Raw genomic sequence first — 27,994 nt, forward strand, 5'->3', positions numbered from 1 at the left:
AACCGAGGGCCGCGCGCCTTGCGTTTCGCTTCGCTACAAAACCCCCCACCTCCTCCTCCTCCTCCTCCTCCCCTTTCCTCTCTTCCTCATCCGCTCTCTCTCTCTCTCGTCGTCGACCGCCGCCGTCTGTCGCCGGAGTGGGGGCCATGGCCCCTGTGAAGGCTGAGGAGCTGGTGGCGTTCGTCCCCAAGGAGCAGTACGACGGCGTCGACTACTGCATCACCAGCCCGCCGCCATGGCGTGCGTGCTCTGCTCTCCTCTCCTTGTTACCGAGCTTAGCTTCGCTAGCCGTCGATGGAGTACTGATCGGAGTCTCTCTCTTCCTGTGTGTGCAGTGACGGCGGTGCTGTTGGCGTTCCAGCACTACCTCGTCATGCTCGGCACCACCGTCATCGTCGCCACCATCCTCGTGCCCCTCATGGGCGGCGGCCATGTGAGCCACTCCTCCTTACCTTCCTCTTTCTCTCCCCCATTTTTAGTGGTGACGAGAGATTTGATTGGGCGCGGTGTGCAGGTGGAGAAGGCGATCGTGGTGCAGACCATCCTGTTCCTCGCCGGGATCAACACGCTGCTGCAGGTGCACCTCGGGACGCGGCTCCCCGCCGTCATGGGCGCCTCCTACGCCTACATCTACCCGGCCGTCGCCATCATCCTAAGCCCTCGCTTCGCCATCGTCGTCGACCCCTTCGAGGTATGTATCACAAGCTCTTTCCTCCATTTTTTTCTTGCCTGACCACTACTCTTCTTCTCTGCTCAATCCAATGTCACACATCCACAGAGGTTCGTGTACACGATGAGGTCGCTGCAGGGCGCGCTGATCATCGCCGGCGTCGTCCAGGCCATCATCGGGTTCTTCGGAATCTGGAGGATCTTCATAAGGTGATGTTTGCTCTGCTCGTTTCTCGCCTGATCTGTTCTTGATGGATTTTTTTTCCTGCTCCGGCGAAGCATTTCGCTGATGACGCCGAGACGATCCGATCATGGGCAGGTTCCTGAGCCCACTCGCGGCGGTTCCGTTCGTGACGCTGTCCGCGCTCGGCCTCTTCTACTTCGCCTTCCCCGGAGTGAGTGTTCTTGGCCACCAAATTAACCTCATCGTCTTCTTGATTAGCATCTCCCATGGCTGGTTTAGAATGTTGGAACACTGAAACACGAACGTCGCAGGTCGCCAAGTGCATCGAGGTCGGCCTCCCGGCGCTCATCCTGCTCCTGCTCTTCACCGAGGTGACCAAAAACACCATGGAAAAATTCTCACATCAGCTTTATAGCAAGTAGTGAAAGAAATGTTGTGAATTTGGTCTGCTTTGTTGTTTGTTTGCAGTACGCGGCGCATTTCTTCGCGAGGGGGAGCTTCCTGTTCGGGCGGTGCGCCGTGCTGGCGACGGTGCTCGTCGTGTGGATCTACGCCGAGATCCTCACGGCGGCCGGCGCCTACAACGAGAGGTCCCTCGTGACGCAGTTCAGCTGCCGCGCCGACCGATCGGGGCTCATCCATGGCGCACCCTGGTAAAAAAAAAATAAATTCCGCCGACGTACGGATTCAGAGTTTCTCTGCTCGATTTTTTACCACACTGACAGCATTGCATCGATCGTGTTCGTTCTTCTTCTTCGACGAGGCAGGGTCAGGTTCCCTTACCCGTTCCAGTGGGGGTACCCCATCTTCTTCGCCGACGATTGCTTCGTCATGATCGCTGCCTCTTTCGTCTCACTGATCGAGGTAGGCATGCATCATCCTGTTCATCATCACTCAATTTCATGTTTTGTACTCCGACCGTATTTTAATAGATGGCGTCGTTGACTTTTTAACCAACATTTGATTATTCGTCTTATTTAAAAATCAATGTAATTATTATTTATTTTATTGTTACTTGATTTATCATCAAATGTTCTTTAAGCATAACATAAATATTTTTATATTTATATAAAAATTTTGAATAAGACGAATGATTAAATGTTGATAAAAAAGTTAACGGCGTCATTAAGATAGTGAGTAATCAGTAAATTTTCATTACCAGATAGATGTCTACATTAGTTGAGTTCCTAATCATTGATTTGTCACAAACATGTCTTCAAAACACTGGGGATTTGGTGAGAAGTTTCTACTTGTAAGTCTGACGAGGAATTCTGGTCGATTTCAGTCTACGGGCACGTTGATGGCGGTGACGAGATATGCAGGGGCAACGTTCTGCCCGCCTTCAGTTTTCGCTCGTGGAGTTGGCTGGCAGGTACTGAAAATAACAGAAACTTTCAGTAATTCTCACTGAGTTTTTCTGCAGAACGAACGCTCACTGCACTGCAACCTGGGCAATTTCAGGGCATATCTACCATTCTGGACGGGATGTGTGGTACATTGACAGGATCAGTAGCTTCAGTGTAAAGCACTCAGCTCTCTTAGAACCTTACCTAGACTTCCACTTAGAAGGATGGAAATAACTTGTCCTTGTATTGCTTGAGAAGTGAGAATGCAGGTCTGTTGGCCTTGACGCGAGTCGGAAGCAGAAGGGTTATAAAGATCTCAGCCTTGTTCATGATCTTCTTCTCGCTGTTCGGTATGATTTCCCATCATTCAGAATCTATCAGCAGTGTTCACCATTGCATTGTTAGCAACTCCACATTATCTGATTCTGATACAATGAGATGCCGGAAAATCAACAGGGAAATTTGGGGCAATCATTGCATCAATCCCATTGCCAATCTTCTCTGCACTGTACTGCGTTCTCTTCGCTTATTCAGGTGAGCCTTCATGATACCATCACTAATAAATTCAAGAGATCATTCATGGCCGAATGCATGATCTATGATGTAGAGGCTGGAATGAATTCATTATGGAAAATTAATATTCCGGAAGACTTACACTTGGTTTCTGCATGAGACAGCTGCTGCAGGGCTCTGCTTCCTCCAGTACTGCAACCTCAACACACTGAGAACCAAGTTCATCCTCAGCATCTCCCTGTTCTTGGGCCTGTCCATCCCACAGTACTTCAGGGAGTACGAGGTGTTCTACGTCTTCGGGCCAGTTCACACCCACTCACCCGCTGTACGTGAACCAACCCAGCTCTGAATCTCTGTTCTCTGATTGCATCAAGATCATGGCCGTTTTACTTTTCTGAATGTTTCTGAATTCTGATGATACAACATCTTTCCTTTTGCAGTTCAATGTCATCGTCAACGTGATCTTCTCCTCGCCTGCGACGGTGGCCGCCATCCTCGCCTACCTCCTGGACTGCACGCACACCTACTGGGACGGCCCGGTGTGGAAGGACAGGGGCTTCCATTGGTGGGAGAAGTTCAAGTCTTACAGGCATGACCCGAGGAGCGAGGAGTTCTACTCTCTGCCGTATGGCCTCAGCAAGTACTTCCCTTCGTTCTAGGCCAAAGGATGGCGAGAGGTAGAAGACGATGCAATCATCTGGAGCCTTTAGCTTCACTGCTGTGGCTGTTGCATGCAAAGCATTTTGGATATGAGATGTTGTGGATCTAATGAAATGAAACTTAGAATTTTGGATGGTATTACCTCTGTCAACTTGGGGGGGGGGATTCAGGGGCCTGGATGATCCTGCCATTGATTTTGATTTGGTTTTTGATCTCTGATCCAATTTGAACAGCAGAAGAATAGTAAACCTGCCAATGATCAAATGAGTTCCTCAACTAGAAATCATAATCGGTTGGAATTCGTCCCAAATTCCAGTTCATTTCGATTGCAATTAGAGCCCATTAGGAAACACACGATTTACACAATAATTATACATGATTCTAACCGAAATCTGCTAAATTCCCGCGATAATTAGGAAGAATCCGGCGTTCCGCCCTAATTGTTCTTCCTAACCGATACTACGGAATGCCGTGATGGGCCGGGAATCGCCACCACCTTGGGCACCCACACGCCGGCGTGCTGACGCCTTGGGCCGCCGATGGACGGCGGCCTGGTCGGGCCCACTACGACGCTCGCCGCCGGCGCGGTGGACTTGGCCTCCACCACCGGCGGCTTCTCCGCGACAGGCTCCGGTTTCGTCTCCCCGTTCGTCCCGAGCGCGCCGCCGCTCCGCCGGTTGCCGCCCAACTCGGCTGCCGGCGAATTGCTGATCGGCGCCGGCTGGGGGGCCTTCCCGTCCGGCGAATTGCTGACTGCGCCCTTCTTCCGGTTGCGCCGGCTCGCCGGGTTGTCGCGGCCTCGGGATGACGCACCGGCCGCCTCGGCCGGCGCGCGTGGCGCGTCGCTGGTCACCGGTGCTGTGCCCTGATCTCCCGAGGCCTTCTTCCCCTTGCTCTTCCTCTTCTCTTCCGGCGTGCCGCCGGGCGACGATGCGGTGGCCGTCTCGGCCGGCGCGGTTGGCTGTTTCGTGCCGGCGGCGACCTTCCCCTTCTCCTTGGGTTTGGGTCGCCCTTGGAACGCACTGGCCGGCGTGGCCGCGGCCTCGTCGGCCCCCTTCCTAACGGCGTCGCCTCTTATCGCCCTGCCCTTCTTCTTGGCCGCATCCTCCCTGCGCGGCGGCGGCAGCGGCAGCGGCGCCTCCGATTGAGGCGCAGCCAGAACTCCTACTGCTCCATCCATCTTCTTCACCGCACCATGCGACGACCGCGACGGCGACGGCGCCACCCGGTGCGCTACAGCCACGACTCCTATCTCCATATCCATCTTCTTCGCCGCAGCCTCCACGCGCGCCGGCGGAGGCGGCGCATCCCGGTGCGCCACAGCCATGGCCCCTATCGCCCCATCCACCTTCCTCGCCGTCGCCGCAACCTCCGTGCGCGCCTGCGGCGGCGGCGGCGACGCCCGGTGCGGCACGGGCGCCCACCGCTCCCCCCCGCGGCTCCTCTCACTGCCGCCCCGCGACTTCTCCGACGAGCCCCTCCACTCCTCCTCCGCCTTATCCGCCGCTGCCGCCTCCACCTCCCGTCGACGCTGCTGCATCTCCTGCTCCTCCTCCTCCTCCCTCTCCTTCCGGCGGAGCTCCTGGAGGTCCCTGAGGCTGACGTAGTTGGGAGGGATGCGAGGCGAGTCACGCTTCGGCCTCGAGCTCGTCGCCGACGCCGCGGCGTCCATCTTGCCCCTCCCCTCTACTCTCTCCGGCGATCGCCGGAAGCATCCAACGACAAGACGAGACCTGACCTGACCAGAGCCGATCTTTTTTTTCTTCTAAAGCGAAAAAAAGAGGAGAGGATTGCGGGCCCAGTGGATCTTCTGAGGCCGGCCGCCGGGTCTTCTGCAGGGGGGACCAAGCTAGTCGTGCCGCGTCCTTCTATAGGTCTTGGGTTTTTATTAGTACGTTTCTAGCATATAAACACGTCAATATTGAACAGAGCTTGCATGGCGAGTTAAAAGCTTTGTTCGGCTGTAAAGTTTCCAGACTTCTCAGTTCTCCCCCTCTCTCTCTTTTTTACACGCCTACAACCTAGTAAATCGCTAGACAGTATATTTTTCTATACTATTATAAAAATTAAATATATTTTTGTCTGTATTTTGATAGATCATTGGTGTTTGAGTCGTTTTTTTATGCTCGTTCGCTTTAGAAAATACAAAAGGCGTCTTATAAGAAAAAACTTGCATGCCAACTTGAGACGTTTTTAAAAACACAAAAGGAATCGTATAAGAAATCATTTAAAAAAACTCACATGCTAACTTACGATAAGAGTCGAACTCCTTACTACAACTCGTGGTTTTCAAAAAAAAAATCCAAGCGAATTCTCACAATGATTTTCACCTTAGCTAAACCGTATAACAATAATAATAAAACTAAAATAATCTTCACCCATTGCAATGCACGGATATTTTTTTCTAGTTATAAGAAAAAAATGTTGCTTCAAATATCAGAGCCCATAACTAGTTGCAGTGAAATAACTAGTTATAGGTTGCTATACAGTGCTGAAACGTGCTACCAAACAAGTTGGTAGAATTATATTTGTATTACAACTATATTTCTAATACAATTTTATTTTGCTCACAACTAGTATAAAAATTAATCTACACAGTTTTCTCATATTAACTTAATGATTTGTAAGCTTTCAGAGAGAACATAATATTAACTTATTTCAGCTTTCTCTTAAAATAGCATTAAAAATATATTACATAGTAAAAGACATCATTCCGTATATGAAATTACATGATATTAAATTTTGGTGCCAACTCTATTGGTACAAATATTCATATTTATCTTAGTAGAAAATATTGTTAGCACTATAAGTATAGTAACATTGTGATTGTTTTGAAAAGAAACATTGTGATTGTGGTTTATAGTTCATAGGTCGGTCAAAAAGTCTCATATCTATCTATTAAGTACACAATGCCTCTAACATGTTCATATTACTTTTTCTTAAACATGAGACTTTTCCGGAAACACCAAACATACGTCGCGTACAAAGAATGCCTCTAACATGTTCCTATTACTTTTTCTTAAACACGAGACTTTTCCGGAAACACCAAACATACATCACGTACGAAGAACGCATGAAGACTTTTCTAAAACATCAAACACGTGTCACGTACAAAGAACGCATGAAGGCCTTATTTAGTTATAATCCATCCTCAAGGGGATAAGAGAATTGAAGGGAATTACTTTCACACTTACCCCTCAAAAATCTTTTTCTTACTGGGATTAACCGAAGCACTAAACACGTGTAGTGTACAAGCAACACATGAAGGCTTTATTCAGTTAATCCATCCTCAAGGGGAGGAGAGAATTGAAGGGAATTACTTTCACACCTACCCGTCAACCTTTTACTTATGGGGATCAACTGGAAAGCCTGAGGAGTGTGCAAATTGCTAGATGACAAAATGCCACCACAAAAATAGGTAGATGTTGGTGTGCTTGTTTTTTTTTTAATACGCATGAGTATGTGTATCATTTCATTAAGGAAGAAACGATAAGGGAGTGGCTAAAACGCCCCCTGCCCCCCAGCCCCCAAACAATAACAGCATACTGCTACACAAACACAACTCACTCGACCTGACCTTACCCAACCAAAGTAATCAACTTTCTAAGAAACTCACCGAGTTTAGAGGCCCCAACCATACAAGAAAGACCATATTCATTTGCTACCATTTGAATGACAGACATAACATTAACACTAGCCCCATAAAACATACAATCATTTCTATGCTTCTATATTTCCTTAGAAAGTCGCCTTGACCCACCAACTAGAAAAATGATTTGTACCTTAGTTTGGTGAGACGAAAACCAATCTCAACCTTTGAAGGATTAGGAACCAAACCTATTGAAAGAAGACGCGGTTAACAAGAATGTGCTGAATGGATTCCTCAGCTTGATCACACAACAAACATGCGATAGGGTGAGGCAGCCCTCGCCTTTCTAGATGGTACGCCGTCCAACAACGGTTGTTGATTACTAGCTACACAAAAAACTTGCATTTTAGAGGCGCTTAACTCTTCTAAACTCTTTTCCACAGGGGAAAAAACTTGCAAGTGTAAGCCTCCAACTTAGACAAGGCAGTGAGGCACTACTTAATAACTACTCCCTCTATTTCATACCTTGTCGCAGGACACTACTATACATTCACTCTTAACCACTCCTGTTTTATAGATAAATTTGTAGGTATTACAAATGTGTCATATTACTTAAGGTTATACACGATAAATACAAACATTCCAATTACATAATAAACGATTTAGAAGTTACTAGTTGTCAAACTAAAACAGCGTCCGACAAAATTGACAAATATTCAGAAACGGATATAGCAGGTGATAACGTCCATCTGTTCTTTTTTCCTCTCACCTTTTTACGCAGTTGCCAAATATACGCACTGAAATGTATATCATAGCAGTTGGCGTAGAATAAACCTAATATTTCATCTAAAGAAACACACATTTAGTAGTATTATGAGACATTTTGACTTCCATATAACATTAGTACGCAAGTAACACATTCTCAAATAGTCCAATCAGAGATACTAAATATTATGCCATGATAAAATCCTCAGTTTACCACTTTTTTGATACAAGACAGCAAAAGTGGGAGTTCTTTTTTTATATATGAATGGATCCAAATAAGAAAACATCCGTTCATTTCCTACAGTTCACCGCTGGGTATGGATTAAAATGACCATGGAGTACCGGTAATCCTCCTGCCACCTCATGAAATATGCACTCACTGGCCCCTGCAATAAGCAAATACTTTATCAATGAAAGAGAGAGTGATTCATACAACACGAACTATACAGCAACAATTGGACATTTATACGTGAAAACTTTCATGCAGCGTAATGCTTTGCCAAAACAGAAAAACATAAACAAAAACAACATCAGCATACCAAATATCACTATGTATTGGCATATTATGAGCACTGAGTTGGATAGATAATGTGCATGCCAACTTTTATGATAATGCATAATCAATCAGTAACCAACCACAATTATGCTTGTATTTCAAATGACAGTTGTAGAAATATGCAATTTTTAAACGATTATGAAAGCATGCAATTTTATTAAACTGAGCACTGAAGGTCTACATGTAAATTGTCTTTCATTCTTCGTTAATACCAAATGAAACAAAGCAAACGATAGACCTCTGGGATGCTCTATATTTCCACAATTCCACATTGTATTCCTAAACATTTCTCAGATTTACCAACTATTGGTAGAAAAAGTCCCGTACTGATCAATTCAATTTGAGCATTTATAGTAGTTTGGTTACATACGAAATATATGGTGAACATCTATTAAAATTAGGGCATTGACCTTTTTTTTTCTTCAGATTTCTAATCTTCTAGCAGAACAGTATTTTGTACTGGTCAATTCAACCAGATATGCTATAATGCTACTCCATCCATTTCATATTATAAGTCGCTTTGACATTTTTCCTAGTCAAACTTTGTTAAGTTTGACCAAGTTTATAGAAATATTTAGTAACATCTAAAACACCATATTAGTTCCATTAAATCTAACATTGAATATATTTTGATAATATATTTGTTTTGTGTTGAAAATGCTATTATGTTTTTCTATAAATTTGGTAAAACTTAAAAAAGTTTGACGAGAAAAAAAGTCAAAACAACTTATAATATGAAAGGGAGGAAGTTAAAAGTTGAATTTAGGGGCATCATGACTGTGCATATGCATAGTGGAAAATAATTATGATACCACTTTGCACAGCCACCATCAAAATGCAATTACTATTCCATAGTCACAAATTTAAAATAATTGCTCTGAAAAGTAAGTGAATATTGCTCAAATTCATGTTGTCTCATGTAGGAATGGTTTACATATCCAGAGTATTGCTCTGAAAATCAACGACCGGTATTTGTTCATTAATCTGCCTAGTAATAGTGATTAACCTAACTGGCTAACTCTGAGGTGTAAACAAGGAATTGTAACAAGTAGGGACACCGATTCCTTGTAGATGGCTTAGTAGATTTTTTTAGAATACTGATCTGGTACAACCTAAAGAATTGTAACAATAAGATAAAACAACTACAAAGATCAGTAGGCTCCACATCTCTGTATATTGTACCATATTGGTTTGTTGTAATACTAAAGGTGGTCTGGTTCATTCACTAACTGATACAGATAAGTTTCATTGGCTATATGCCTACTCCCTCTGTCCAAAAAAAAACTCAACTTCTAGAGTTTGAATTTTGTCCCACAAAAAACCAACTTCTACCATCTTATCTACCCTCGGCATGCAAAACGAGAAGTTTTATTCCTTCAATACCCTTTACCTACCTATTACTCTTACTATTTTTTTCAATAATTAAGGGCATTTTAGTCATTCTCCATATCCACTAACTCCGCCTTGAAATGCTAGGAATGGATTTTTTTGGGACGGAGGGAGTATGTCCTAACTGATTGCTGCCCAAAGGCGGCCGTGGAATAGTAGCTCATATTATACAACTAAGCTGCTTGATTACAAAACAACCTTCTTGCATCAGGCAAAAGTATTGTAGGATTAAGCAGCAACTATACCATCATACTCACATGCACCACCAGCAAGACCACAAAAGTAGGCCTGCATCAATTCCTCCAGGAGATTTTTCAGTGAACATAGTTTATGGTGAGAATTGGTTTTGAAAAGTCTATTTTGACATCGCTATAAACTTGTATCTACCTCATCGATGGGATGGTGACAATATTGGTCAGGGACAACAAATCGTGGCGCAGCAGATCACTCATTTCCATCTACCGCAGCTCAGGTACTGACAATCCAGCGATCACTCATTTGATCAAACGCATCCCAAGTGCAACCTAATCCGTTTCCTGCTTTACAACAGTCGCCTGATATAACTCAGGCTTGCATAAAACCGGCCAGCCATTTCGTCGAACACTTGGCGAGCATGAACAAAAGCACTAACTCCGGCCAATGACAACGATAATTCTATAACACAGCAACTCGCACCCACGAGGGCACAGGAATGGCGTAGTAGCAGGATGGAAGTAGTGACAGGGAGGGGGAGGCGGCGCTGACCTGATCTTCTTGATGAGGATGTCGCGGAGCTTCTTGCCGAGCTCCTGGGAGCGGACGCGCTGCATGAGGGCCTTGCGGGCGAGCACCCGCTTCTCCGAGTCCTTGACGTGGTGGTGGATCTGGCTCCGGGCCCGGATCAGCCTCTCGATGCCGCTCGACCGCATCTTGCGCGCCATTACCCCCAGCGCGCGCTCCAGGTTGCCGTCCTTCACATGTACCACGATCCCCCGCGCCTGCTGCACTCGCGCCGCAGGCGCCGCCGCCGTCGCCGGCAGGATCCCCCGCGCCGCCCGTGCCAGTGCCTGCATCGCTGGTTCCCTCCCGCCGCCTCCGCCGCAGCCGCCGAGTGTGTGGGTCGCGTTGCGGCTGCTACGCCCTTCAATTTTCTCCTTTCGGTGCATCGAGATTCGGGACAGACCGCTGGGTATATCCAAGGACCGTCCGTTTCTCGTCTCCCTTTTTTTGCGGTAAGGTCCCTGAAATCTTGTGATTTCGCATTTTAGTTGCCTCTCTCCCAAATCCCAATCCCGACGGCAAGCAGAAGTGCAGAACCCTCGCCGCCGCCGCCGCCGCCGCCGCCACCGACTACCCATCGACGGTATGTATTTCTCTATCTCTGTTATTTTTTTTCTCTCCTCGCTCGTACTGTGGATAAAGCGGATCCAATCCATGACATTTGGGTGATTTGTAGTGGGTGCTAGTATCGATCCCTTTCGTGGATTCTGGGTGCTACTGGTTATCGTTAGGTTTTTTTAGGGGAACATTTCTAGCTTCTTTGTAATTTTTTTTTGAACCTGTTAGGAGTTTTGGCTTCCAGTTCAGTCTGGAATTTTTTTTTCATTCTTGAACATTTCACACACAAGGAACCACGGTATGTCTTAGCTTCAATTTAGGGGCCTTTTGACACCACAGTGTGTCATAAAGTTGATATGGATATATATCCCCTCAAAGTAACTTAGTTGATTGAACTTAATAGCAGTGAAATGCTAACGTGTGTTGTTTCTTGTATGTGCATCTGAAAGTTATTGCATGTCCCAAATTTTCTTTGTTTGAACCAAATAGCAGGGGAAAGAGCCATTCATTAGGAAATACTGAGATTGACTTTGACATGTAAATTCAGGATTATTATTATTTTTAATTTAATGTGCACAAAATGCTAGCTCATTCTTTGAAGAAGCAATTTGCAGCCCGTTGCACATGCACACTATTTATGCTATGGAAGAAAAGAAAGGTAGGATTCAAAAGAGAAGATGCCTACCTGATACAATCTTCCTAGAGTAAAGTTGTCATTTCCTGCTTGTGGTATTGTTAGCAAGTCCTGCAAGTCTCAAATGTCAAGACAGCTGCGTCAGTGTTATCAGCTACATTTTGTTGATTTGCTGCTGCTTTTAGAATTTCAGTGATGTATTCTTATGGAGAAAGGTGATTTCTCCTTGCTTATTTTTTTCTTGTGGAGAACAGTTCTCACCTTTTTTTCCCTGTGATATTCTCGGGGTTTTAGCCTTTTCACCCTGGAATCTCTTTAACTCTTGGATGTTGCAAAAGCAATGGCAGTGCGATATATCTCTAAGTCTTCGTTTGCTTTTTTTTGTACAGTCAGAAATTCAAATCCCCCCTGTGGCAGTTTGAACGTGTAGTATTTTCTTCCATCAATCCTTTTATAAGTGAAATGCTTCTTGTTTCAAAATTTAAACAATTTCCAGCATTTTGGCCTGGAAGAAGAAAGGTTTCATCCACAGGCAAGATGTCTACCTGATACAATCTCTCTAAAATAAAATTTCCATTTCATGCTGTCATGGTGTTAGGATGTTTTACAGGTTTAATCAGTCCAATAAACCCCCTTAATACCATATCTGATAAGCATATGTTCACCTGACCTATAGTTCCTAAGGTTCAACTCAAATTGCGGTAAGCCCTAATTAACAGTGGTAGGAACATTAAGGTAACTAATTTTCCATGGATCCTTCAACACTGTAAACCGTGATTTAGATGCCCATTCTATGTCACATTTTCACTTTCTGTACTATGTAATACTATATATACATATGGAAGGTAAAAACTCAGCAACTTTAGCACTACATAATGGAAGTTCCTGAATTTTGGCAGTAATTGTTGTAGCTACTGCGTACTGAATCAGTTCTTTACTAAAAGGCTAATGATGAGAACTTGTGGACAACTGAAGTTTCATGCAAAAATTGTGAACTAGTTCACTATCCCATGCTTTCCCTAGTTTCATGTGACATAATATCCGTCTGCAGTGGTGAAGCTTCATGGAGGCCAGAGTGGGTTTTGGCCCCCTCCAGTTCCATACAAATTACACTATGTTAGTGTATGGTATATTCATAGGTTTTCATTAGCTGTCTTTGACAACTATTGATGCATAACCCATGTTAACACCCCCTTCTTAACAGTCTGTGAAGCTCTGCCATCTCACCGTCTGATGTCGATGCACATTGTATGCTATGTGCTATGTTTACGACTTTATGTAGTCCTGACTTTATTATAGTCTGAAACATCAATTATTGGTTCTCTTTATTCATCCTCGCCATCTGGATGTGCTTTTGGCTAATCCTCTTTTTATTTTTCTTGGCTTGCAAAGCTGCTTAATTGGCCGATATGGTTATCCCTCCTCCAGCTAGGGCTCCTGCAATCACCAAGTTCCTGAAGCCCTATGTTCTCAAGATGCATTTCACAAACAACTTTGTGAGCGCCCAGGTCATCCACACCCCATCTGCCACGGTTGCATGCTCGGCGAGTTCACAGGAGAAGCTTCTTAGGCCAAGCATGGAGTCCACACGTGATGTCGCCGCGGCGGCGAAGATCGGGAAGCTGCTTGGCGAGCGCCTGCTGTTCAGAGGCATTCCTGCGGTGTCGGTCTCCATGTCAAGGGACCAGACGTACCATGGCAAGGTCAGGGCCGTCATGGATTCTCTTAGAGCCGCCGGTGTGAAGTTGCTGTGATGGAAGCCGACCATTTGTAGCATCTCTGCTTGCAGTTTCTGACATGTAAATATGTTTTGTTGGGTACGTACTGCCGTCCTCTGAAATTTCATTTTAGCTTGCATAATGTCGTCCACTGAAGACTTGGTGAATCTGAACTAAGGAGCTGTTTGGTTGGGTTTTTTTTGGCCGGGATCTGTTTAAGGTGGAATCCGATACTGTTATTTTGTGACCAAAGCTTGCAAAACTACAAATATTTTTTTTATCAAAATACTACAAAACTATATATAACGATGTATTACGAAACTGTATATTTTAATGTGAAATATCACAAACCTACAGATTTACTAATTTAGTTATCATAAAATTATGATGTTGAGTTTAGACTCCTGGCACCACTATTTTGCTGTAGTTAATATTCTGCTAGATTTATTGACACTCTGGTTTTGGGATAAGATTTGATGCTAAATCTATAGTTTTGTGACAATCCACCTAAATATGTATTCTTCTAATAAATTTGTTGTAAATCTATACTTTTATGATACATTTTCTTAAATCTCTATTTTTAATAGTTTGCTCAAAGTATATAATTTTGTAACTTTTTTTGTTGTTTTGTTTTAATTGGGCTGGAATCGATTTCACGTTGTGGAAAAAGTACACGTGAGCTCCTTCGTCTTGTCGTTGAGTTACAAAATCGTTCTTGAACTAAAAAACCAGATATATGGCATCTCTCAAGATACACAACTAGGTACTTAGGCGGTATTGACCCTGGTTTTGTCTGACGTGATAGCCGAGTCAACATGAAACCTAGGTGGGTTCCACGTGTCAGCACCTCAATCCTGTTCCACCTATGTTCTTCCTCTTCCCATCTCAATCCAAGCCTCCAGCGTGGCCAATGACGGATGGGGGGTGGTGGGTAGCGGGAGAGGCGCGTGGTGGCTGACAGTGCCCTCACTAGCGAAGACGGATGTGGGAGTGCCAAAGCAGGGGAGCATGGGGGGAGAGCGAAGGGGGGAGCATGGGGATCGCCCCGAGCCTAGTGAACTCCGCCTCTCCTCGTCACCTTCATGGATGGATCTGCCCAAGCTGGATCGTCGTTGCATTACCGCCTCGGGCCTCCTCCCATGCTAACTCAACTGCCACGCCAGACAAAACCGGGGTCGATGCCGCCTAAGTACCTAGAGTGACTTAGTTTTGTAAATTGAGGGATGTCATATATCAGTTTTTTCGGTTGATGGACAATTTTGCAATTCGGTGACAACATGAGGGACCTCGTATGTACTTCTTTTTTCCTCACGCTGTAAGCAGATACCGGGCTGCCGAGTTAAAGCCCATCCCACTCGCCCAGAGTAAAGCGGTAGCTCTACGGGGCCCAACTCCTCTCACACGTTCGCTCTTACCCCAAAACCCTTCGCCCTCTTGCTGCTGCGCCGCCGCCGCACGCGATTCCTCCTGCTCCCGTCGGCGGAAGCTAATCCCCCACCATCGCCTGCCTGCCGCGTGCGCCGATCTCCATCCTTGAGCAGCAGCGCGCGGGCGTCCTGCTGCTTCCGCCGCATCCTCGCTCTCCGGTGAGCATCCGTCCTCTTCGTCATCCCATCCCTCCCTACCCACACACCTTTTTCTCGGATTCGCGTTAACCCTAGCTTCTCTTCTAGCACCGGAAGCTTTTCAATTTGCCTTAACTTTACTAATGACAGTTTATTTTTGTTAATCAAAAAGTTTGGGGTTGTTCAAGTGAAGCACCATGTCCAGCGTTACCCCTGCTGCCGACGCGCAGCCACTCGATGAGAAAGAGCTGGAGCGGAAGCTGAAGAAAGATCAGAAGGTATTTGATCAAACGCTATCTTCTTAATTATATTCATTTCTTTGGCCTAGATTACTTCTCTGTCACCAGCTGGACTCAAAATGGTCATTGATTTTCACAATGATAAAATCCAAGGTGTTCACTACTATTGCACATTTGCACATGACAAAAGTCACTGATGTGTGAACTGTTCTGCGCACAGGCAAAAGAGAAAGAGGAAAAAAGGCTTAAGGCGAAGGCAAAGGAGGCGGCTAGGCTCCAGGTTTGAACATGATTAGTGAATTTCTATGTGACTGAATGTAAAACCAGATATCTACTCGGTGAAATGCTCTGTAGAGATGGGTCTTCTTCTATTTTCGTGCTGATTTACTTTTATGTAGGCACAAGCAGCTTCAGATGGACCTAAGAAAAGCGAGAAGAAGCAAAGGAAGAAAGCTGTGGAGGATGAGAATCCTGAGGATTTCATTGATCCAGACACTCCTCATGGGCAGAAGAAATTTCTTGCATCTCAAATGGCCAAGCAGTATAGCCCAACTGCTGTTGAGAAATCGTAAGATGCTACCATGTTTTTCTCTATCTTATAATTCATACAATAAGAAAGGCCTACTGAACTTCTGCATGCATTTGTTTCCTCCCACCTTAATGCAGATGGTATTCCTGGTGGGAATCATCAGGATATTTTGGGGCAGATGCTGCAAGCTCAAAGCCACCATTTGTTATAGTAAGTGGATCATACTTCGAAGTTTAGAGAGCTGCTTTTCATGGAATCAATTATGTATTTTCTACATGCAGCAAATTACCCCATATATGTTGCTGCCAAACAGCTAAATTATTTCTTTTCAGGTTTTGCCACCTCCAAATGTCACTGGAGCGCTTCATATAGGCCATGCACTTACGGTGGCTATAGAGGTACATCATTATTCTTGTGGAGACATATCCATAGTAACATTATCGATGTTAGCTAAACATTGGATAATGATTTTAACGTCCCTGCATTTAAGCAATGCAGGATTCCATGATACGCTGGCGGAGGATGTCAGGTTATAACACTCTGTGGGTTCCAGGAGTTGACCATGCAGGAATCGCTACTCAGGTCTATATCTTCGATTTGTTTCACCATCATCTGAAATTTATCTTACGAAACATTCATCTGCAGATAATATAGATTACTTGATATATCTTTGTCGCTATTACTTTCTATTAAACATACTAACAATTTGGTCAGTCGCCAATGGGCAAACACATGGCAGCATTGGTTATATTAATTTACAAAAGCTCCAAATGGAATGCTGTCCTTTTTCTAAAATATCTTTTCTCAAAATAAATTGTCAACACATGTTGCTCAATTTTGTTCACCGTATCGTTATTTCCCCTCTAAACCAATAATCATTTTTGCCTCTTAAATTTCTCTGATCTCATGTATATCAGGTTGTAGTGGAGAAGAAGCTTATGCGTGAAAGGAATTTGACAAGGCATGACATAGGGCGTGAAGAATTTGTATCTGAAGTAAGCATTATTTTTCCTGAACAAAATTTTATGCCTGTTAACTCTGTATTCTTTTGATTATAAATGAGCAATTTATTACCATTATCATATGAATATCGAAATGGATCCATGTTGTTAGACGTTATGGAAATTGTGGTGAGCATATAATATTATGCATTCAAAGGATAGTGTTCTTTACTTGTTTAGTTTCACTCCCCATGTGTCTACCTTTCTCTTGTTTATTCTGTTTTATCTATCATATTCTGGACAGGTTCTCAAATGGAAAGATGAATACGGGGGTACCATATTGAATCAATTGCGTAGGCTTGGGGCCTCACTTGATTGGTCCCGCGAGGTACATTTACTACTTTCTGTAGTTAGGAGATAGTATGAGTATACTTATGACAATACTTGAGCAATAAGTTATTTTATACTACCTCCATCCTAGAATATAAGAAGTTTTAGAGTTGGACACGGTTATTAAGAAAATAAGTAGAATTAAATAGAAAGAGCTTGTGATTGGTTAAGAAGTGAAGGTAGGTGGGAAAAGTGAATGGTGGAGGGTTGTGATTGGTTGGGAAGGGAATGTTGGTGGAGAAGTTGTTATATTTTGGGACAAATCCTGAGTGCTAAAAGTTGTTATATTTTGGGACGGAGGGAGTAGTTCTTATTCTGAATATTAACTTCCCCTCTACCTTTGCAACAGTGTTTTACAATGGATAAACCAAGATCAAAGGCTGTAACTGAAGCTTTTGTCAGGTTGTACAAACAAGGCCTGATATATAGGTCAGTTCCATCACCTTATTTTGTTGTTAGAGTTGAACATTTGTTCCTTCTATTGATTGCACCATTATGTTTTTACCTGTTTGCTTCTATACAGTTGATTTTGGTTGTTGTTTGCCATCTTAGTTTTATTTTTCCTCTTATGGATGGCATGCTTCTATACAGGGATTATCGCCTCGTGAATTGGGATTGCACCCTTCGAACAGCAATTTCTGACGTAGAGGTTGTTGAGACTTTTTATTGTGTATGATGGTGGTTGCAATTGCACGCATAACTAAAATTGATCTGTTTGTTTGAAATTTCTGTTTTGTTAGGTTGATTATCTAGAGATTAAAGAGGAAACTATGTTAAAGGTTCCTGGTTATAATACAACTGTACAATTCGGTGTGTTGATCTCTTTTGCATATCCACTTGAGGAAGGATTGGGTGAGATTATTGTCGCAACAACAAGAATCGAAACAATGCTTGGGGATACAGCCATTGCTGTTCACCCTGAGGATGGCAGATACAAGCATCTGCATGGTAGGTATGCAATCCATCCCTTCAATGGCCGAAAGCTCAAAATAATCTGTGATGCTGAGTTAGTGGATCCCACTTTCGGTACTGGGGCTGTCAAGGTAGGAGCTGATGCTGACTTCTTGACTATCTCTGTTTAATTTAATCTACTTGGATCTTCTGCATACACGTTTGCTTATCTTATATGCAGATTACACCTGCCCATGATCCAAATGATTTTGAGGTTGGAAAGCGACACAACCTTGAGTTCATCAATATCTTCACAGATGATGGAAAAATAAACAACAATGGAGGTGCACAATTTGTAGGAATTCCAAGATTTACTGCTCGAGTTGCTGTTATTGAGGCACTGAAGGCAAAGGTACTGCTAGATTTGCTAAATCATCCTTTCCCAGCATCTTGTGATCCAATCTCTAAACATTTCTTTGGACTATTGCTGGTTTGTTATGGATTTATGCACCATTGCAAAATAGTATCAGAGTGAAAAGCACTTACCATGAATGTTTTAGGGCATTCTTGCATATTTATATTTTTCTATAACTCAGTCCAAAGAATAAATCTGATAGTGTAAGCGATAAGGAGTTAGTGGAATATAGCATGAAGGTTTCCTACTTTTGACATTGTCCTGTCCCCCATCCTCTCTCATTTTTCTATTAGTGGGTCTCTTAGCACAGTATTACTTTTATGAGAAATAAGATGTCTTGGTTTCTGTAGACATCAGTGGTTCTATTAAATCTCGAATCCTGCATTTTGTTAATGCTTTTATGGTCGGGTATCTATAACAACTATGTGTAAAACAGCATTGAACTGTTTATGTAACCGGATAATCTCACCAATTTTGTTCTGTCAGCTTTCTTTCCATTTGGTTTGCTGTGGGTTTTGTTCAAGTATTATTGAAGCTTGATTCTTACCACTTTATGTTCTGCAATATAAGGGCTTGTACAAGGAGACAAAGAAGAACGAAATGAGTTTGGGTGTTTGTTCAAGAACTAATGATGTGGTGGAGCCTATGATAAAACCCCAATGGTTTGTTAATTGCAATACCATGGCACAAGCAGGTATTGATGCTGTAAGGTCCAAAAGAATTGAGATTATTCCACAACAGTATGAGCAAGACTGGTATAGGTAATGTCTATCACCTTCTCATTTGTCAGTTGAGAATTATCTCACCTATTATTGCAAATGGCATCATATATAGGCAATGGAATTAGAAGGAAAATAATCCATCCATTGTCATGCCCTTACAGATGGCTTGCAAATATACGTGATTGGTGTATTTCGAGGCAGCTTTGGTGGGGACATCGCGTTCCTGCTTGGTATGTTATACTAGAAGATGATCAAGAGAAAATTCTGGGTTCTGCTAATGGCCGTTGGATTGTTGCTAGAAACGAAAGTGAAGCAAACCTGGAGGCACAGCAAAAGTATCCTGGGAAGAAATTCGAGTTACATCAAGATCCTGATGTGTTGGATACATGGTTTTCATCTGGTCTCTTCCCATTAACCGTACTTGGTTGGCCAGATGATACAGCTGACCTTAAAGCTTTCTACCCTGGTTCGGTGCTAGAAACTGGACATGACATTATCTTCTTTTGGGTAGCACGGATGGTGATGATGGGGATGCAACTTGGTGGCGATGTGCCATTTGAGAAGGTAATGGCAATTGCATGGATGTGCTTCCTGTGCCATTAAAACTGTATTATAACATTTTAGCAGTTCAATCTATACATTTCATCCAGTTTTTACACTATTGTCTTTCATACAACAGTATAATTCTGATCGAAATTCAAACATGAAAAAATCTATCTTCAAATTGCTAGCTGTGGATGTTATAATGAAGGAGAAGTCTATTTGAGACTACTTCGTTCGTGAGCATCATTATTTTCTGCTCTGCCATTTGTCTTCAATAGGTCACACTAATTTCATCTGAATGTACTCTAGTAGCTTGTTAATTTTGGACATATATTACATTTTTGTCAACATGCTACTTCGACTAGGCACAATACATGGTTGATTGGGAACTATCCTCAGCTGAACACACAAGTTTACCTTTTATTTCAGATTTTAAAATCTATTATTTTTCTTAGTTTGATTTTTGAATTACTTCGTAACCTAAGACGTGTTTAACTGCAACTAGAAGTATTACTTACACTGGTAAGTGAGGCGATTCTAGCTGAACACGCTTAAATTGGGGCTCTGCTCTCTTGCTCAGGTTTATTTGCACCCTATGATACGTGATGCTCATGGACGCAAAATGTCCAAGTCGCTTGGTAATGTCATTGATCCCGTTGATGTGATAAATGGCATTTCACTGGATGGTCTCCTCAAACGTTTGAAAGAAGGCAATCTAGATCCAAATGAATTGAACATTGCAACAGAAGGGAAGAAGAAGGATTTTCCTGATGGCATTGCTGAATGTGGTACCGATGCTCTCCGTTTTGCACTGGTTTCTTACACTTCGCAGGTTGTAATTACACCCATTTCAGTTTCTGTTGTATTATGCTTGCAATTCATCTCCTATGGATTTCTCTCTTGGTTCACAGTCTGACAAGATAAACCTGGATATCAAACGAGTTGTTGGATATCGACAGTGGTGCAATAAATTATGGAATGCCATTCGTTTTGCAATGGGCAAGCTTGGCAATCATTACACTCCCCCTGCAACTATTTCTGTAACTACAATGCCACCCATATGCAAATGGATATTGTCAGTACTTAATAAAGCTATTGGCAAAACTGTCACCTCGTTAGAAGCATACAAATTTTCTGATGCTACATCTGCTATATACTCGTGGTGGCAGTACCAACTATGTGATGTGTTCATAGAAGCTATAAAGCCTTACTTCTTCAATGACTCTCAAGAGTTTGAATCAGCAAGAGCTGCCTCTAGAGATGCCTTATGGGTTTGCTTAGACACTGGTTTGCGCTTGCTCCACCCATTCATGCCTTATGTTACAGAAGAGCTCTGGCAGCGTCTTCCTCAGCCTAAAGATTCTTGTCGGAAAGATTCCATTATGGTATCAGAGTACCCATCTGTTGTTAAGGTATTATCTTAAAGAAGACATAATTTGTGTTTGGAAATATAATTGAACCAATATATAAGATAGCACACATTTACCAATGGAGACATATCTTTCTTTATGACAGGAATGGACGGATGATAAACTTGAAAATGAGATAGATATTGCCTTAGATACTATCAACAAACTAAGATCTCTGAAGCCACCATCTGATACAAATGAGAGGTGCGTGTATAATCATCTATCTTAATTTGTGCTATTCCTGTAATATACATGATGTGTTGTCAGATTCATTTTGTTCAATACGAAAGCGTAATATATCTCTTGCTTATTTTTCCACAAACAGACGACCTGCTTTTGCACTTTGCCGAGGCCAAGAGATTACTGCCACCATTCAGTGTTATCAGTCTCTAGTTGTGTCTCTTTCTTCCACATCATCTCTAAAGGTTCTGCCTTAAACTTCTGTACTATTATGTATGCATGCATTTCTCTATTAGCAAAATATTTAGATTGAAATTTATACTGAAACCTGGGATGGAGTATTATTAGTTTAGTACCTCATAAAACTTATGTTTCTTACCATCCATGCGTTTGAAAATTCCCCAAAAGTCCTGCCTGAGTTGAAAGATCTTGACAGAAGAACTGATCTGATATTTGAAACCATTCAGATCCTGACAGAGAATGATGAAACGCCACCTGACTGTGCAACAGCTGTTGTAAACAAAGATTTGTCTGTATACCTTCAACTCCAAGGAGCTCTCAATGCAGAAGTTGAGCTTGAAAAGCTGAGGAAAAAGAGAGAAGAAATTCAAAAGTAAGCGTACTTATGTTATCTCAAAATATCTTGAATGAAGATTTGCCTATGTTTCACTGTTCCCCTGCGCTAGAAGGATATAACTTACTATTACCATGCACGCAGGCTCCAACACGCACTGTCACAGAAAATGGAAGCTTCTGGTTACAAAGAGAAGGCTCCACAGAATGTCCAGGAGGAGGACATGAGAAAACTCACTAGTTTTTTTGAACAGCTAGAGATTATCAGTGAAGCTGAAAAGAAGCTAGATGCAAAAACTGGCAATAATTGACCCAGAAATCTCTGATGTGATTTTGAAGATGCACATTTGTTGAAGTTTATCTCAAATTTTTTGCATGGTTACCTTAATCATACCTGAATGCCCAGGTACTCATTTTTATATTTTGTAGCTTGAAGAGTATATTCACAGCATTATACTTTTGTAGTTTTTGGTTGTCCAATCTTCCGTTTGAAAATATTTTTTGTGGTGTTGATTTTTCTTACCTGCGCCGCTTCGGCATCAGAATCATGGGCCGCTTGCTTTTATCATGTCCTTATTCGTTCTCTTGTGTTTTATGTTCATGTCAGAGTGTGCGTGCATGCAAGGGGTATGTTGGATAATTCTTTTAGTACGTTACGTATATATACACGAGTTTCTTATAATTAAGTGTACCAGTTAATCAAACTTTCCAGGGGTGAATTGCTAACGTGTGTTGCTTCTTGCATGTGCATCTGGAAGTTATTGCATTTTCCTTTTTTTTTTGAACTAAATAGCGAGGAGAAGAGCCATTCATTAGCAATTGAATTTGACATGTAAAGTTAGGATTGTTTATACCTTATTGTGCATAATAATGTGCTAGTTCACATGCACAGCTGTCTATGCTATGGAAGAGAAGAAATGCAGCATTCAAAAGAGATGCCTACCCGATACAATCTTCCTATAGTAAAGTTGTTACTTCCTGCTTGTGGTATTGTTAGCAAGTCCTGCAAGTCTCAAATGACAAGACAGTGCTAAGCAACTTGTATCATATCGTTGATTTGCTGCTCTGCTTTCGGGGTTCCAGGGATGTTACTTGTTTGGCATGGCACCAGCTTCCAGGGAGTTGGAGCCCAGCGAGTCTAGGTTACTTCACAGCTCTTTAGAAATTGGAGTTCTATCAAACGGACTTATTTTTCAGTGTTTTTTTTCCTTAGTGGAGAATGCTTCATGCTTATTTTTATTGTGGAAAACCGTTCTTGCTGCTTTTTTTTTTGTGATTATATGTCACTGTTTTAACCAGTTTACTCCATGACCTGACAAAACTGAACCGTGTGAGACCCAACAAAATGTGTAATTGATTTGAACACGGTTAGCCCATGATGTGTGATTGATTTCGGAAGGTGATTCTGAAACTGATTGAATAGGCAGTAATGTATTTCTACAATCATTATACATTGTTTTACCGATCAAATTAAGCGAGATAGTTTTATTGTTGGCACCTTGAATTAAAAAAAGAAAACATCTAAAAGCGGCATTATACAGAAGATGCACACATACTACACTCAGACTCACAAGTCACAAGTACGCCCCTTATGCCCCTTAACAGGCTAACACGCTAAAACAGAGACTAGCGGCGTGTGCTTAATAACCAGTGCTTTGCCAAATGAGATTATCATCATCCAACGCAATACATACCATCAGTGCTTTGGTTACAAAGACGTTTTATTTGAATTCTAACTTTCCAAGCAATCATATGTTCATATGGTAATCTTAGTTAATTGATGCACTATTGAATTCCTAGTAATAAATCATATTGGTAATCTTAGTTTAATTGTTTTGTACTAACTAGGAAGTTATGATCACGGGGAACGTTGAGATTACCATGAATCTCGATTTACCGTAACGAAAGACGCACTAATCTACGTTAATCTAGGATCGATCTACGTAAATTCCTCGTTCGTTCTTCTATTTCTTACGTGCATCGGCCATGTTAAATATGGCTGATAAATTATCAACTTACCGAATTAAGTACGTACGTGTAGGTTTTCCTAAAGGAATATATTTGGTCATGCATGTCGCAAAGAAGCACAGTTTCTACTTAATTGGCGATTAAGAGACGAAATCGGTGTAGTTACACAAGATTAATTTGTACACTAGCGACATGATGAAGAAGTCAAGCAACGTACGTTCGTATATATCCCGAAACTTATTGCTGAGTTAACTCAAGCTTTGGCCGGTTCTCCTTGATAATCTGCGTCATATCAGACTCAAAACAAATCCCTGATAATTTCGATGTATTTTGAATTTTTATTTCTTCCAAAAAAATCCTTATTTCTTTACTATACTAATTCTTAGTTCTTAGATGAAAATAAAAGATATGCATGCTTTAATTGGAAGAATATAAAACAAAAAAAATCCACTTGATTCATTGTATCCATCGAGCCAGGCCAAAGTCCATATATATGTACCATGACGTCGTACCGCGCCACCCACGTCTCCAAGAAAACCACCGCCATGGCCGTCGGAGCAGAAGTCGGCAGCCATGGTTGTGATCCCCCGAAGACCATGGCGAACGCCGTCAAGAGCAAGCGGAGGTACGGCGACAATGCGGCCTTCGTCTCTCCGCCGTGCGCCGTCGGGCCGTGCCCGTACTCCGCACCCTTCTCCTACGCCGCGCCTGGCGTGGCGGCGACGACGACGACGGCGAGGGACAATGTCGTCGCCTTCGCCAGCGGCGGCGGCGGCGTCGCGGCGACGACTCCGGCTCCAGCCAAGAAACGCGCTCGAGCGCAAGGCCAGTTTCTTGGCGCGGATCACGTCGTCGTCGACCTCGACCCCGTCGTGAACCAAGCCAACCACCAACACCAGCAACAACAACAACAACACGGCCTCCGGCGGAGGACGGCGGAGGCCGCGGAGCTCGAGCGGTGGCGGCGGCACGCGATGGCGTCGCTGGTGGACGCCGCGAAGCGCGCCGCGGTGATGAAGGACATGGAGATCGAGCGCGCGTGGGGCCTAAACCGCGCGCTGGTGGCGAGGCTGCGCGGCGTGCAGGCGCAGGCGCTGGCGTGGCGTGACGCCGCGCTGTCGAACCGGGCCGAGGCGACCGCGCTGCGCGCCGAACTGGAGCGCGCTCTCCAGCCTCCACCGCCGCCGCCGCCGCCCGCCGAGCCGGGAGACGCCGAGTCGTGCTGCTACGGGGACAACGGCGACCTCCTAGGCGGCGGCGAGGATGAGGTGGGCAGCGACCGCCTGATCCACCAGGCCGGCGTGCCGGTGCTGCGGTGAGAGCGCGCCGGCACGGCGGCGGCACTGCCGGCGATTGAACATTTGCCGTCGTAGATCGACGTAACTCAACGGAGCACACATGTTTTGCCTGCCGTCGTAGTTGGGTGTAACTCAAAAACTGGATTGAGCACATGTTTGAAGCTGACCTTATCTCTGGTGCCGATCGAATTTGATTATTATTTATTCTTTAATTTTTTAATATCTTTTAATTTCTGAATTTTGGACCACCCGATTCTCTAGTTTACGCATAGCAAACAACTGCGCAAGAACTTCCCTAGTCGAAAGCATGCAGGATGTTCACATTCCATACCACATTTTAAAAGTTTGCAATTTCGCCAATGCCATCAAACTATGTATAACTAGTTTAGTTGAACTATCCAATGACAGATGACATGTTTAGTTTAAGTTAGACCGAGTGACCGACGAAGCGTAGCAAGCTGTGAATCACATCCACCTACCAAATGTGAATCACACCGATCAGCTAGGACGTAAAACATCCAAATTAACAAACCTGCACAGTGGCATATCCGTCCTCCGTCGAGAAGTCGTAAAACATCAAAACATGCATATATAATCATCGATCAACAGACAAATTTTATCAATCTGGTGACTGGTGTACGTACAACCTCAAAAAAAAAAAAATCTGATGTACGTACTAGCTAACTGAACAAACAGCTAGCAACATAGATAACGAAGGTACTCTACTAGCTAACTAAGCAAACAGCTGCGAGACGACGAGGAGGAGAAGATGGCGGTCACATTGAGACCAAGATCATTCATATTCTCATATCCTCGTCATCCGCGTCACCCTGGTCAATTTCTTTTATCTTTTTTTTATGGGCGGATTGTTACAGGAATTTGATCAAGTTAGCAGAGAAGAGCATGATCAGCATATATAGCGTAGTTCGCTCCTTTCACGTGGTAGATGTTAATGCTCCTCTCTATAGTTATGACGAAAACCGAAATGCTTATAGCATAAAGGGAGAGTAGAAAAAAAAGTAGTGAAAACGATAAAATGTTAATGGCACTATAGTCCATATAAATCTCATTTAATCGTCCAATAGCATGGCGAACAAATCAAATTTCGTCAAATTTAAGTTACTCGAAGCGAAGCAAAGCTGTGGCCTGTGAATCACATCAACCGTGAGCTAGAAATGCACTGAATGATAACATGGCATTCTGTGCGCCGAGAAGTGAAACATCAGAACAGCCATGGTCATCTGAGTAGCTAATCGATTAACAGACAAACTAAGCAGCTGGAGTACTAATAACCAAACAGTGCAACAAAGACGGTAGCAAAGGTAAGGAATGGCGTTGTTGCCTCTGAGAGCTGGAACCGAGAAGACGAGAAGCTGCCAGAGGCAGCAATGGCGGTCACGTTGAGCCCTCCTCTGTTACCATCAGCCAAGATCAGCACATCGTGCCGGACGCTCAGCACGGTTCCCTCTAGCGCGTTGTTGGAGACGTCGAGCACGCGGAGAGACGGCATCTGCAGGATGGACGCCGGGACCGTCCCGGTGAGGTTGTTGCCCGCGAGGATGATCGCCTCCAGATACAGCAGCGAGGCGAAGGCCGGGTCGATGGTCCCGTTGAGGCCGAGGCGTGACAGGTTCACCCCGGTCACCTTGTTCCGCCCGCCGCCGCCGCCATCGCCATCGCCGCAGTGTATACCGAGCCAACCGTTGCACGGATCGTCTCGCCTCCAGCTAACGTCGAGAATCTCCGGGTAGTGGAACGCGGCGGCTACCGACAGGAGAGAGCTGGTCTCCTGATCGCAAGGGCCGTGCACGTCCAGGCGGCAGAAGCTCCCCTTGACAGCTGCCTCGGCGAAGTCCGTTTTCACCGAGTCAGGGAGCTCCGGCACTGGCCCCTGCAACAGGTTGTCGGAGACAGACACCCACGAAAGGCGCCAGACCCGGGCCAATGACGGAGGCACGACGCCGGTGAGCCGGTTGTGAGCGACGGAGAAGACGCTCAGCAAGTAGAGGCCGCTCAGGTCGGCGGGGAAAGGGCCGGAGAAGTGGTTGTGGTCGAGGCGGAGGTCGGTGATGGACGACGCGAGGTTGTTGATGAAGTTGATCGATCCAGAGAGCCCGTTGCTGCTCAGGTCAAGCTTGGCGATGCTCTGGCTCACCAACTTCTCCGGCACAACACCGGTGAGACGGTTCCTGGCGAGCGACACCTCAGCCAAGGCAGGGAACGCGCCGAGGTTGCCGAGAAAAACCTGCAACGTGCCGTTGATGTTGGCATTGCTGGCATTGAACACCCTTAGCTCCGTGAGAGAGAGGAGATCCGACCACAGACCCCACTCCTCGAGTCTTGGGTTGTCGCTGATGGAGAAGTAGTGCAACTCAGGCATGCCGCGGAAGAAGGAATGCGGCAAACCGCTGAAGGCGTTGCCGTCGAGGCGCAGAGTTAGCAGCCGGTCGAGGAAGAGCGTGGGTACCGGGCCGGTGAGGTTGTTGTCGCCGAGGTCGAGCATCCGGAGGTGGGAGAGGGAGCCGGCCTGCCGGTCAAGCTCCGGCAGAGTGCCGCCGCCACGGAGTAGGCCTCGCACGTCGATCTGAATGATCCTGTTGCCGTCGAAGGGGGCGCACGTGACACCGACCCAGCTGCCGTTGCATGGATCGGAGTCCGCCTTCCAGCCGAGCAGGCGCTCCGCGCCCGTCGCCGCCGGGAGACGGTGCATGTACTCTTCGTCTGCCGTGCTCGTCTCGGCAACGGGGAGTCGGGTGGCAGATTGGAGCAAGACAAGGATAACGAGCAACGGAGGCACGGCCAGCTTGGCCATTGTTGGCTTTGCTGTTTATTCTATCGCGAGCATTGAGCAAGAAGCAGAGGAGGAGGAGGCAGGCAGGCAGGGTAGGCAATACAAGCAGCTGGCGAGGCACGACGAGCTGGCTTGCTCAGGCTCGATGAACCACAGTGGGGCTCATCCACAAATGGTAGAGGTCACAGGCAATGAGTACA

The 27,994-nt window shown here is 44.5% G+C and overlaps 6 protein-coding genes, 1 long non-coding RNA gene and 2 other non-coding genes across 10 annotated transcripts; 5 read left to right on the forward strand and 4 right to left on the reverse strand.

Moving 5' to 3' along the window:
- The first annotated feature begins 15 nt into the window (after nt 1-15).
- Nucleotides 16-3,510, forward strand: LOC4333795 (nucleobase-ascorbate transporter LPE1). The gene is made up of 14 exons (XM_015772710.3): nt 16-240; nt 336-433; nt 515-691; nt 779-879; nt 989-1,064; nt 1,165-1,224; nt 1,322-1,506; nt 1,621-1,717; nt 2,139-2,225; nt 2,315-2,373; nt 2,458-2,549; nt 2,656-2,733; nt 2,877-3,037; nt 3,153-3,510. The coding sequence occupies exons 1-14, from the start codon at nt 147-149 to the stop codon at nt 3,369-3,371; spliced, it is 1,584 nt and encodes a 527-aa protein (XP_015628196.1). The 5' UTR covers nt 16-146; the 3' UTR covers nt 3,372-3,510.
- On the reverse strand, nt 1,985-2,995 carry LOC136355806 (uncharacterized). The gene is made up of 2 exons (XR_010740256.1): nt 2,855-2,995; nt 1,985-2,755 (listed from the first exon to the last, which is right to left on the reverse strand). It is a non-coding gene; the product is annotated as an uncharacterized lncRNA (long non-coding RNA).
- A 298-nt stretch (nt 3,511-3,808) lies between the features above and the next one.
- On the reverse strand, nt 3,809-5,044 carry LOC4333796 (uncharacterized). Its single transcript, XM_015772711.3, has one exon. The coding sequence runs from the start codon at nt 5,042-5,044 to the stop codon at nt 3,809-3,811; it is 1,236 nt and encodes a 411-aa protein (XP_015628197.1).
- A 2,844-nt stretch (nt 5,045-7,888) lies between these two features.
- On the reverse strand, nt 7,889-10,814 carry LOC4333797 (uncharacterized). Its single transcript, XM_015775472.3, has 2 exons — nt 10,416-10,814; nt 7,889-8,112 (listed from the first exon to the last, which is right to left on the reverse strand). Exons 1-2 carry the CDS (start codon nt 10,721-10,723, stop codon nt 8,103-8,105), a joined length of 318 nt encoding a protein of 105 aa, XP_015630958.2. The 5' UTR covers nt 10,724-10,814; the 3' UTR covers nt 7,889-8,102.
- Nucleotides 10,815-10,901: 87 nt separating this feature from the next.
- LOC4333798 (uncharacterized) lies at nt 10,902-13,538 on the forward strand. Its single transcript, XM_015775473.3, has 2 exons — nt 10,902-11,013; nt 13,015-13,538. The coding sequence occupies exon 2, from the start codon at nt 13,032-13,034 to the stop codon at nt 13,374-13,376; it is 345 nt and encodes a 114-aa protein (XP_015630959.1). The 5' UTR covers nt 10,902-11,013; nt 13,015-13,031; the 3' UTR covers nt 13,377-13,538.
- On the forward strand, nt 11,645-11,762 carry LOC112938425 (small nucleolar RNA snoR104). Its single transcript, XR_003241625.1, has one exon. It is a non-coding gene; the product is annotated as a small nucleolar RNA snoR104 (small nucleolar RNA).
- Nucleotides 13,539-14,739: 1,201 nt separating the features above from the next.
- On the forward strand, nt 14,740-23,150 carry LOC4333799 (valine--tRNA ligase, mitochondrial 1). 2 transcript variants are annotated; one of them, XR_003241151.2, is made up of 22 exons: nt 14,740-14,926; nt 15,078-15,183; nt 15,365-15,424; nt 15,543-15,712; nt 15,811-15,883; nt 16,006-16,071; nt 16,172-16,255; nt 16,591-16,668; nt 16,919-17,002; nt 17,354-17,433; nt 17,596-17,653; nt 17,745-18,047; nt 18,137-18,307; nt 18,881-19,071; nt 19,194-19,596; nt 20,156-20,407; nt 20,487-20,987; nt 21,091-21,188; nt 21,310-21,409; nt 21,632-21,777; nt 21,883-22,143; nt 22,630-23,150. XR_003241151.2 is itself a non-coding variant. In XM_015775471.3 (21 exons), exons 2-21 carry the CDS (start codon nt 15,103-15,105, stop codon nt 22,046-22,048), a joined length of 3,165 nt encoding a protein of 1,054 aa, XP_015630957.1. In that variant the 5' UTR covers nt 14,740-14,926; nt 15,078-15,102; the 3' UTR covers nt 22,049-22,305. The 2 variants fall into 2 exon arrangements, 1 of the variants encoding a protein (XP_015630957.1); XM_015775471.3 differs by lacking the exon at nt 22,630-23,150 and having other exon boundaries at nt 21,883-22,305.
- Nucleotides 22,655-22,769, forward strand: LOC112938426 (small nucleolar RNA snoR104). Its single transcript, XR_003241626.1, has one exon. It is a non-coding gene; the product is annotated as a small nucleolar RNA snoR104 (small nucleolar RNA).
- Nucleotides 23,151-26,288: 3,138 nt separating the features above from the next.
- LOC112938258 (receptor protein kinase TMK1) lies at nt 26,289-27,815 on the reverse strand. The gene has a single exon (XM_026023933.2). It carries the CDS (start codon nt 27,813-27,815, stop codon nt 26,289-26,291), a length of 1,527 nt encoding a protein of 508 aa, XP_025879718.2.
- Between the last annotated feature and the right edge of the window lie 179 nt (nt 27,816-27,994).

Source organism: Oryza sativa, chromosome 3, assembly GCF_034140825.1.
Source record: "Oryza sativa Japonica Group chromosome 3, ASM3414082v1".
Classification (NCBI taxonomy): Eukaryota; Viridiplantae; Streptophyta; class Magnoliopsida; order Poales; family Poaceae; genus Oryza; species Oryza sativa.

Bases quoted from the DNA above. Each gene is read 5' to 3' on its own strand.
- LOC4333795 (XM_015772710.3), top strand. From the start codon at position 147: ATGGCCCCTGTGAAGGCTGAGGAGCTGGTGGCGTTCGTCCCCAAGGAG. The intron at 241-335 runs GTGCGTGCTCTG...CTGTGTGTGCAG, and splicing joins CACCAGCCCGCCGCCATGGC to TGACGGCGGTGCTGTTGGCG. The intron at 434-514 runs GTGAGCCACTCC...CGCGGTGTGCAG, and splicing joins CCCTCATGGGCGGCGGCCAT to GTGGAGAAGGCGATCGTGGT.
- LOC4333796 (XM_015772711.3), bottom strand. From the start codon at position 5,044: ATGGACGCCGCGGCGTCGGCGACGAGCTCGAGGCCGAAGCGTGACTCG.
- LOC4333797 (XM_015775472.3), bottom strand. From the start codon at position 10,723: ATGCAGGCACTGGCACGGGCGGCGCGGGGGATCCTGCCGGCGACGGCG.
- LOC4333798 (XM_015775473.3), top strand. From the start codon at position 13,032: ATGGTTATCCCTCCTCCAGCTAGGGCTCCTGCAATCACCAAGTTCCTG.
- LOC4333799 (XM_015775471.3), top strand. From the start codon at position 15,103: ATGTCCAGCGTTACCCCTGCTGCCGACGCGCAGCCACTCGATGAGAAA. The intron at 15,184-15,364 runs GTATTTGATCAA...TTCTGCGCACAG, and splicing joins AGCTGAAGAAAGATCAGAAG to GCAAAAGAGAAAGAGGAAAA. The intron at 17,003-17,353 runs GTACATTTACTA...CCTTTGCAACAG, and splicing joins CACTTGATTGGTCCCGCGAG to TGTTTTACAATGGATAAACC.
- LOC112938258 (XM_026023933.2), bottom strand. From the start codon at position 27,815: ATGGCCAAGCTGGCCGTGCCTCCGTTGCTCGTTATCCTTGTCTTGCTC.